The sequence below is a fragment of the Rhynchophorus ferrugineus genome, unplaced genomic scaffold (genome assembly GCF_030347505.1).
Source record: "Rhynchophorus ferrugineus isolate W39M unplaced genomic scaffold, kcgeb_rfMv2 rfM8, whole genome shotgun sequence".
In the NCBI taxonomy this organism is placed as follows: domain Eukaryota; kingdom Metazoa; phylum Arthropoda; class Insecta; order Coleoptera; family Curculionidae; genus Rhynchophorus; species Rhynchophorus ferrugineus.
The window spans coordinates 16,572,497-16,583,960 of record NW_027472587.1 but is presented as its reverse complement, the minus strand read 5'-3'; the positions used below and the strand labels follow the sequence as shown (position 1 = coordinate 16,583,960).

The 11,464-nt window shown below is 35.9% G+C and overlaps 1 protein-coding gene across 4 annotated transcripts in view; it reads left to right on the top strand.

Moving 5' to 3' along the window:
- The first annotated feature begins 9,132 nt into the window (after positions 1–9,132).
- The window catches only part of tara (SERTA domain-containing protein 2 taranis), a 36,345-nt gene continuing 34,013 nt past the window's right edge, over positions 9,133–11,464 (top strand). For 2 of the 4 annotated variants that reach the window (XR_013006923.1, XM_076412249.1), the window contains exon 1: positions 9,133–9,385. Coding sequence is in view for 1 of the 4 variants with exons in the window: in XM_076412249.1 (XP_076268364.1) it covers positions 9,368–9,385 (18 nt within the window). In the remaining 3 variants the exon portion in view is untranslated. The remainder of the gene's footprint in view (positions 9,386–11,464) is intronic. The other 2 variants (XM_076412250.1, XR_013006924.1) reach the window with 2 other exon arrangements.

Sequence of the window (11,464 nt, the reverse complement as noted above, 5' to 3'; positions counted from 1 at the left end):
AACTGATATTAAAGCACCTAAAATACATATGATTTGTATCTCTGAAGTCTCTCTGAAGCCACTCTATTAATACCACAGTATTAATATCGTTATATTGCCATGTCTAGAACAGAACAACAATATTAGTGCCCCAATCTCAATATAATGCTCCCTGTACTGTGTGTGTGTGTGTATAGGGTGGGACTTCTATTGGTTTATTTTAGAAATACCCGTTATTATATTGTCTGTTATGTTATCTGAGCAGAAAAATATTGAAATACTAAGGATTATAAAAACAGTTTATCATTCTACTAGGTGTATTGAAAGTAGTACACAAAATTATATTCGAAAGAATTAATTATTATGTTTAAATTATATGATTCTATACACCCAGATGATTGTTGAAGCTGTATATGTTTCTCTTATTAAAATTAGACGGCCTAAACCATAGAGTAACACAGATGTAGCTCAATAGGGGACTCTGGCGCAAAGTTTTGCTTTGCCCAAGATCCAGAGGAAGCCATAATAGGCCATTCAAGTAATTTGATTAACCTGTAACAAGAATATTTACTAAAAAATATTTTACTGTGAAGACATTTGATTGGCTCATAAGTAATGTTTGGCACGTGACAGCCTTGACGTCATGTTAAATCGGCCAATGAAACTTAAATAAAAAACATTTTATTTCCGAAATAAATTTATTAAATAAAATTCAACTAAATATGCATATAAATATAATCTGTAAAAATAAATAGATATAAATTTATAATGTAAATTTATCTACAAAATATAAATATAAAAATAGATATATCTATAAAATATAAATATTATATACATATATATATATATATATATATATATATATATATATATATATATATATATATATATATATATATATATATATATATAACCATAAGTAAAAAACTTTGGTGCATTGCAAATCAAAATTATATCTTCCCTCTCTCCGTTAGTACTTTTAATATTTTATCCGAAAGATCATTATGGAATGTATAATTGAAGGGTTTTAAATTGACTTTTTTTTAAACATTTGACAAAAATTTTGTTATATTATCGACGTGGCAAAATCGCTGAATAAAATAATAAAACAATTTTGTTAGAGTCTGGGGCACGAGATATTGTCTTGCCTCTATAAAATCAGTCTCAATTTGTGGGTCTACTGATTTATTCATAATTGTATGTAAACAAAAATCCCACTTAATTTCTTTTTTAAAAATTTTTACTAGATAACTTGAGATGTACACTACGGTACAACATAAAATTTTGTTTGCTCTTATACGAACATCTGGATTGAAGTTATAGAGTTAAGTAATTAACAGTAAAAATGAGCAGAAAAGGGGATACTGGCTGAATGAATATACTTTACCATTTACCTTCTGGAGTTTGTTCAAATGTCGATGATACTTGCTTCGAGCACCCTGGTTGTGGGCCTGGAACGATGGAAATAGGCACTACAAATATAGTAAGACAGTTTAGAAATTAATGGTAACAATTTACCTTCTATATAATTTTGATTTTGATCCACTTCAATTTATACATATTCTGGGCTTATGGTATTATTTACACCATCACTAAATTGTTCATAAGTACTTAAAGGAAAGTTTAAATGTCAAAATCACAAAAATGTCTCACATGGTAACGATCATAAATCTGTTTCATGTTTAACCCAACCAGTTTAGGATTTTAAATGTTTTCTATTCATATCTTTAAGATCGCTTTTTTAACGGAAAACGATGATGCATTTCCTCCCTATCGATGCACGCAACACTTCCTGGATCGGGAATGCATTTCAACTACCGACTTGTATATACTAATAAAATAAAATAATAATTTAATGTATAAACGTTATAAAAAGCTAACCACATTGTTCTCTATATAGGGAACATTGAAAATGGCGTGAAAATAACCAAACCATAGAACGAAATGAACTAATCAGGTCCCATCGCGGCTCTTAGCATAGCGAATGAAACAAGTAATATGTTAAAAGTAGCGACATCTACATGTTGGACGTCGCGAAACATTTCGCCAAAATTTCGTATGAAGTTAAATCTCTATTTCTCTATGGCTTAAACTAAAGTTAATTGTAACACTTATACGCTATATGAGTTCATATAGTTTGGTTCGCTTCAATCTTCTGATTTCCTACGTATTGTCCAGAAGCATCCACGTTTTTGTGATTTAGTAGCCTTATTTTATATTTTAAGGCTAGATCTTGAATCTTGGATCAAATATCCATTTGATTTAGATATCATCGTACAATTCTTCGTTGGTTATGTGACGATCGGTAATTAACCAAAAAACTCTGTTTTGGTGGCGTTGAACTAATAGTGGGTTTGATATTTTAAGGCAACCCCATATAGCATAATTAACTGATAAACCAATCTTAGGCCAAGTTTTGAGTATCTTCCAACTAACCGGTGCGGTTTTTTATTTTGAGTCTGATCTGCTCTGCGTTTGTCTACCTTTTGATGTTGATGTGTGATGGGAATTCGAAAATTCATTTACTGAGAGATCGATTTTGTAATCAAATAATTGATTATTTATTGAAACTTATTGATTGAACATTTGACAGAAATGGTGGGAAACTTATTTACGCATTTCCACATGTTAAGAATCGTGTTGCAAAGCCTCTAAATCTGTTTCTATTAAGAAAGTGGTTATTTTAATGGTGAACTCGAAAGCGCCCACACATGGTGGTTCCCTTCAGTTTGAACTTTTAATTCTTCCGATGTTTCTCAAGCTTTTTAACTCAACATCAACCATAAGTTCTTTCAAATATTATCTTTATTCAACCAATTCTTTCGATATAACAGTATTTAAAAATATTATCTGTAATATTTCGTTAATTATACTGTTGGACAGATGTCGTCAGAGACATCCGCCAATATTAACTTCATTTATAGGACTCATATTGTTTTGTTAAAGGCTATAAACGTTTTTCTACGCTTGATTCGACGTTTTTAAAATTTTCACACATTGGTTATGTGTGCTTAAGTGTGATAGATAAGACAGATTAGATAAACGGTTGCTAAAGTAACGGAGAATAAAGTTTTAGGAAACTTTTTGATAGGAATAGCGAGATATCGTTCGTATTTGACTACACTATAACCTTATTAGTTTGTATCACATAAAGTTTTTTTAATTCACTTTTTGCGGTTTGGCTTGGAGCAAACAACAGCGATCAGTAGTCGTAAATAACAATTATCCAAGCTGAGTAATATGTTAAATAAATAGCGCACATATATAGCAAACACGTCTAACAGGTCAATTGAAAAGTCACCGGCCTACCATAGTAAAACACATTTTTTTTGGCAAAATTAGTTTTTTTTATTCAACATAATTCCTTTCAAGGGTGATACACTGATTATAGCGACCCTCCAACTTTTGATACCATTTTTGTAGTACGATTTGTCCTTCATTCGACGAAAATTTCTTCTCAGTGAACATTCTTTCGAGATCTGAGAACAAGAAATAGTGGCTGGGGGCCAGATCTGGAGAATACGGTGGATGAGGAAGCAATTCGAAGCCCAATTCATGGATTTTGTTTTCGCCGACTTGTGACATGGTGCATTGTCTTGGTGAAGGAGCACTTTCTTTTTCTTCAAATGCGGCCGTTTTTCGGCGATTTCGTCCCTCAAACGATCTAATAACGCTATGTAATAGTCGCTGTTGATGGTCCTTCCTTTTCAAGGTAATCAATGAAAATTATTCCATGCGCATTCCAAAATACAGACGCCATAACCTAACGTTGCGTTTTCTCACGCTTTCGAGCGGGTTCATCGTGTGCAGTCCACTCGAATGACTGTCGATCAGACTTCGGAGTAAAGTGCTGGAGCCATGTTTCATCCATTGTCACATATCGACGCAAAAACTCGGGTTTATTACGCTTGATCTTCAAACACTGCTCCGAATCATCAATTCGTCGTTGTTTTTGGTCAAAAGTGAGCTCGCCCGGCACTCACTTTGTACAGAGCTTCCTCATACCCAAATATTAGTGAATGATATGATGTACACGTTCAGTTGATATCTTTAGAGTGTCTGCTATTTCATTCAATTTCAATTTACGGTCATTCAAAATCATTTTGTGGATTTTTAAAGTGTTTTCGTCGGTAACAACCTCTTTTAGGCGTCCACTGCGTTCACCGTTTTCGGTGCTCATTTCACCACGTCTAAACTTAGCATACCAATCCTTGATGGTTGATTTTCCTGGGACTACCCATGCAGGAAATTCGGCATCAAGACAAGTTTTTGCTTCAACTGTATTTTTTCCATCAAAAAGCAATATTTTATCAACACGTGAAGTTCCTTTAATCCATTTTTTCACAATAACAATAGTTGCTTCACTAAAAATACGATAATTCACAAACTAATTTGACAGTTGTCAAATTTATGCACGCATCTTTTGAGGGTTAGGGCTAACTAAAATTTAATTTAAGTAATGGCTAATAGGCCGGGGACTTTTCAATTGACCTGTTATTGTGATTATATTACCGGAATTTGATCGTAGCCGTGTTTCTATTAAGAAAATTGTTGTTTATTTTAATGGTAAACGCGAAAGCGCCCTCACATGGTGGTTCCCTTGGGTTTGAACTTCCAATTTTGCTTCTTCACTCAAATTTGAAGCACCATATTAGACAAAAGACAGCACAGATTGGACTCAAAATGAAAGTACTGTACTGATACTTGGACAACATGCAGAAAATCAGAAGATGGAAGCGAACCAAACCACACAAACTGGAATTGTGTGTAAGTATCACTTTGGTCTGTATTGTTTGTTTTGTTTCGAATATAACAGAACAATAGTAAGAAATTAATTTGTAAATTAGAATTGTTTTAAGCATATTTAATCAACAATTTAATTTTACTGCGGTAGTTTTTTACAATTTAATTTTACTACCGAATTGAACTCCATAAATAAAAAAATAATATTTTGTATTGATTAAATATTGTTATTTTCCCTTTTCAGAAGAAACAGTACTTGTAACATTTGCTGACATTTTATGACACAGTTATAATGGCAAAAGATGTATCTCTATCGAAGGCTATAGAAAAAGTACAAGTAGATCAGTCAGCAAGATCTACAAATGGACAAGGGACTGAAAGATACAGCTCCAAATCGGTCCATGTTCAATTTCGCGCTGCGGCGAAATGACAATAAGTTAATTATATCACTAGACGGATGCCCGATTCCTCAAGCAGAATCAGCTAAATACCTCGGAATATATCTCGATGGAAAAGTTAAATTGGGAACATCAAATCAGACAAAAAACAGAGTGGATTAGACTGAAGGTCAAGCAACTATACTGGTTAGTCGGAAGATAATATCAACTTGACCTAAAATCAAGGGGATTGTTTGTTCAGTCAGTCATAAAACCTATTTTGACTTATGGGGTGCAAATATGAGGTTGCACTGAAACATCTAACATCTATAAATCTATACATCTATTATTTAATCTTTGTGATTGTTCTAGGCAAGAGTGCAAAATCCAACAAGAAAAATATTCCCAGTCACGCCAGTAACCAGGCTGAGTAAGATCAGATGTCTTTTGAGTTGATTTCTAAGTTGGTCACTCGCCAGTCGGTAGGCTTAATGCCGAAGACCGTAGTTCGAAGCCTACGTTAAACTGTAGGTCCAGTCCAGATAAACCCTCGTTGATAAAAAGGAGACTTTAAAATATAAAAAAATGAAGAACAAAAAATCTTTAAAATTCCGAACCTCCCCTGAATTTGCAGAACTGTCAAATTAAAATACGACGACGTAAGCGCCCTCTCCGATCATCCCGTCGCTTCGTGAACTGAACGTTTTGTTGTTTCCTTTCCGAAAAACGAATTTCTGTCGAAAACAAAATACGTACGTTGATAAGCGAGCTCTTGTTTGTCGATAACAAATAGCACTTTAAACGGATTTAACTTCTCATTATTATTATTGGAGTTATTAAGATCGACGGGGCTGATACGCCACTGCCTTATCGAATCGCCGGTCTCTTTTGGGACCGATATATCCGTCTTTGTTTTAACGTGTCGGAACCGAGGGAGAGGGACGATGACTACGTAACGAACCGTTCCACTGCCTATACTGTTGATACAGTAGCGTAGGACGAACAGGCACATAACCTAAATATGCTCCTGATATCAAGCGACTTGATTTTTAGACAAAGAAAATTACAGTTCAGTTCAAACGCTCGTTTCGGAGCTATTATATTTAGAGAAATAATCACTTCACTTTTACTGGGTTGTGTAAATTCACGGAAATGCAGAAAATTATTTGTAAAAAGAGTTTTAAGAAAGCAAATATATAGTCTATTCAAAGTTAATTTGTACATAAGTCATCTAAATTTGTGACGTCAAAACGTCACAATGTTGCCGCATCAAATCTGCGTATTAGTTCAGTTGATATACAATAAAATTCTAATCTAAATGAAATAATTGAACAAAAATGTTATATCAAATATAATTTATTTTAATATAGTACATTTAAAAACAACAGTTAATTATACAGCCACAGTAGTTTATAGGTTAGAGTTATAACCTCACTATTGCTTTCAAGAATTTTGCAAACGTCTGACCACTGGACGACTTTGACAGGCTCAATCGTTTACGTGTTCGAACTAATCAAACAGCATTGTGTCTCTTTTTAACTATAATAAAACGAGAAGGAATATATTGTCAGATTTTAAAACGTTTTTACAAATTTCAATAGGCAATACATTATACATCTTGATGACCTGAGGTCACTGCTGCTTCGTATAAACTATGGAAAAAATAAGATAAAATGGAGATCATACTAACAGTATTAGATATATAAATGTGACTTCGAATTTCTTTATAGTTGGTAGTTTTTTCTTGTTATTTTTTACTCTTAGTTTTTATCAATTAGGATGTACCTCAACTTCTTGATATTAAGTTTATCGATTGACGAGTGACCAATTTAGAGACCAATTACTGCATATGGTTTTCCTTCTCGTATTTCATACTCTTATTTTATATACGATCATAGAAACAATCACAAACCTAAGTTAAAATATGAGCATTTCCATCTTTGTAGGCCTAAATTGCCTAAAAAACATAGGACGGAATCATTTTTGTACACCTAATTAAAAACCATTCAAAACTAAAGATATACAAACCATACAACTCCTTTAATCAGGGGTTTCCTCAAACACTTCGCAAAGATAATAGACAGTTATGCTATTATTCAGAAATCTAAAGCACCAACCTAATGATGCCATATTATTTTTTGAGTAGTATTTATTTTTTGATTCAATATCAGGCAACTAAACATTGCTTTTGGGGATACCATACCTGTAAGGATAATTTTGGATACCTTGAGCTATTGTACAGTTTCCTTATTTATACTACAATTACTTACTATAAAATAGTATAGTAAAATATTAGTTTGAAAATGAAAAATTACATGAAATATCCAATAAACAATTTCAAAAATATTAATTTTTTTGAAGCATTATTTGTGAGCACACTGTACAATAAAATAAGAGTTAGTAAATTAGCCAAACTTTACGTGAAAGGGCGAAAACTATATTAAAGGTTTATACGAATTTTGTTCTTATGATATTCATACCTGATAATGTTCAAGACAGCATTATTTTAAACGACATTTACTTTTTATTTTTAAATATAAAGGAATAGATTTCCGTATATAAATAGTAATATTACCTTAAAAATAAATTATATCATTAGGGAGGCAGTAAAAAAATGTGTATTGAATACTTCTAATATTACATAGGCCCGGAGAGTGAAATGGTATAAACCATGTTCTGAGGGTATTTTCGGAGAAGGAAATCTACCTGCCTTAAATGGTACCATAATATTCGGTCCGTTCATTTCCAATACTTTGTCAAAACCATTCGGTTTTCCAGACTTAGGGAATGTTTGTTTCTTTATGGATAAATAATTTGTTCGTTTCTTTTAGTAAATGCGATGAAACAACACGTGAATATCCCGTCGCGTAAAACAATCAACGCACGTCATCAAAATGTATGACGTCAGCATGTCCAACGTTGCGGCATCAACTTTGTTGTTTCTGAATATTGGTTTACCCGTTTACATTCTTTGATTATTGTCAGCAGTGTATTAAAGAATTTTGCAGATAACTGATAACGCATCAAAGAGAATTCACAATTATAGCGTATACTAGTAACTTTTATATACCCTTCCAAGGTTGACCCATCAACAGGTCCAATTACCGATAAAAGATAGCGTAGCACCTTCAATAAACCCTTCATAAAGCCTCTAATAGTTAATAATTAGTATGTATACAGATATTCCCAATTTTAATCATTAAGATACCATTGAAAGAACATTCCTGACCTCAGAACTAACAAAACTCTTTTTAATTTTTCCGAGACTTCCTGAAAATTGATGGTTAATAACGAATAATCCAAATTAATTAATCAAATTAGCGGCGTTTATGATTAACATTTTGGTGTCTTTTAATATGCGACGATTTTCTTGGATGGAAATCTCAGTAATGAACATTTGATGCCTGGGTTGGTCAGTAAGTTCGCTGAAATGAACCATAAAATGTTATAATGATTTTTTTAATAAATTTGCTCAAATCAATCATGTAAACATTCTTTTCCATGGAATAAATATGGTATTAATTAAGAATGAATTTTGTCAGTATGTAATATTAAATAAACACTCCGAGGGTGCTACATTTTGTGAACTATCTGGATGCTGATTGAAGTTATAACGAGACAAATTTTGCATCTGGTAAGTTGAGGAAAAGTATTGGTAAAATTGATAAATGAATTTCTTTACCGGTCATGATAAATCGCACTATGAAGAAGTGTTTGAAAAATAGAGAAATGCTCTAAGGAATAAAGTTAAACTGAATAAAATTTTTAAATAAAAAATCGAGCATTGTTCTGGGTTTATTAAAACCTCGCGTCGATTCACACGATTTTTTCCATTCTTCCTGACCACACACGGCATTTTTTCTTTCCAGTTTTTCGAGCGTTGGGCAACGGACGACGAAAAGTTTCGAAAGATGCGGTTTCTCCCGCTAGCCTGCGAGAGCGTATTTTTCAACCTAACCTTTTGCATTGGGCACGTTATGCAGGTGGGCCGAACGTTTCCGAACCCATCCGACCGCCTCGGACCGGTCTCCGTGTAACTTAGTGTATTTTCGTTCGGTCGTTCGCAGTAGGCAGACGGCATTCAGTCGGTGCTCTAGCTGGCAGTTCGCTCGTACGTACAGCTCGCCCCGCGCTATATCCGAACTCTGCGAATTCGGGATCTGGTTTCTGTGCGCGCGTGTTTACCTCGTTCGTTCCCCTTGTTGTTCTTCTCTCTACGTCGAAATGCTTCCGTGGGCAGGGATGCCGCTCACCGGATCTTACTAACGATGTGGTTTGAGACTCAGGTGAGTTTTTGAATTTGTTATTTTTTTATTCGGCGAGAAATGCCCCCGTCTGCCCCCCTGGAGGGTTGTCATCCACGTCTTCCGCCGTTCTCATTCAGAAAATCGCGAGATTCCCCCGCGAACCTTCGATCTAGTTACCTATGTTATCTCGGCATGTGGTTTTGTTTTGAAAACGGACGGATCTCGGTGTGCCTTGAAATGGTTTTGTATACAGTCGGCCAGGCGAGTCGTGGACGGACGGCGCGCCGGCCGAGGTCGGCTGCGTACGTCACCGCTCGTCTGACCAGCTGGATTTTACTCTTTATACTTCAAAGACGGGTCGGGGGAGGGGGTTGGCGCCACCGCGATTATTTACATCTTTCCGAAAATCGTCCGCGGGACTTTCGGCGGGAAATCCTGGCCCCCCGTCGCGATTTTCCGCAAAAAATCATACATTTTCACGGAGGAATCACACGTCGACGCTCAGTTACCTTCATCATTAAGTACCGGGGCTCCGTGCCGGCGCTCCGTTCCGATGTCCCAGCGCTGAATTCGGACCAGCGACCCTCCAAAACAGGTTATACCGTGTGTTACGCCCACCGTTGCCATGGATACCCACCAACGCGAAGCAGGAATCGCGCTGCTGCGTTATTCCTGCTCGAATCGATAAACAACATTGTTACAATCGAGAACGTACGTACGATTCCGACGAGGAAACCTCGGCGGCCAGGCGATGGTAAATCCGGACGATACGGAGGGTACCGGTACGCCGTTATTCGCCGGTCGAATCTGAACGCCGCGGCGGCTTCGACGCCAAGTTCTAAACTCGTTTCTCGATTGTTATACGATATTTTCGGTGACTATTTCCTTTCCGAAGAATTCACAGATACATTTTTTAGGGAGCTTAAGAGTTCCGTTCATTCAACTTGGAATAAAAATCGAGTAGAGGCCATTAAAGCTATTCGTATTTATTTTAAATGTGTAGAAAGAATTGTCTAGGCCACAAAGTAACCTGAAAGAATCATGAATACCGCAACACTTTTTTTGAAATTTGAATTTGTTACTATAAAGGTTCAGTATGCCATGAAACTTAAACCAGCATGATAAATTATGTATCTCGTTTGAATCTAGCTAAAAATCTAGAAGGCTTTACGCGACTTCTTAACATTCGAATTTTGAACATTTTAATTTGGTAAAAATGAAGAAGGTCTTGAACTTCAAGGATATGGGAGGGAAGTATCACTTCAAAACATTCAACTTTTTTCAATATTTAATTTGTTGCGATAAAAACTCAGTGTGCCATGAAACTACTTATAATATTCGTATTTTGAACAAGAAGGGCAGTTCATCTTAATTTGGTAGAATTACTGATGTTAAGACATGGAGCTTTCCTGATTTTAAATATCGTCCAGGAATACCCGGTCGAGTAGGCCGCGAAATTTCGAAGATTGCGAATTTTAGCACGGTTACAGTCGAGAAGGCCACGACACGCCGATAGAAACAATTTGTTCATATTGACGAGAAGGCCGTGAAACTTCGGGAGTATTTCGTCCGTTTCAACTTAGCAGAAACCGAGAAGGCCTTGAAATGTCAAGGAGCCGAATTAATATCGTGATCGTTTCAAAACGTCGGGAATCGAGAGGGCCCTGAAAGCATCGAAATCCGGCGGATGTACCAGCAGGAGTACTTTTACTTTCCGCGACGGGGAAATGGAAAGGAAAACCCGAAAGAGTCGTTCCCTAAACGGGCCCGCGATGTTGTATTGCCGTTTTGGATGATGGTCTCGTTCGCCGAGCCGCGTAAGAAAGTCCCGCCTGTTCCTATTTGGTCGCGGTTTTTTTTTTCACCCGTAGCGCTATTGTCGTCGTTTCCATCTTGGCGACGCGATCGGCGCGCCAGACGGCTCAAGAGAAATATGTGAAATTGGATTAACTGTGCGAAGGTCATTGCGAGAATAAAATCGCCGGAAAGTAAAAGTTCCGAATTCGGAGCGGGCCGCGTCTAGAGATCGAAACGTTAACGACGTTCTGGATGATCCGGGTAGGCGTTTGTAAGAATCGTCGGTATTTTCCTTTGTTTTTCTTCCTTATTGGGATATTT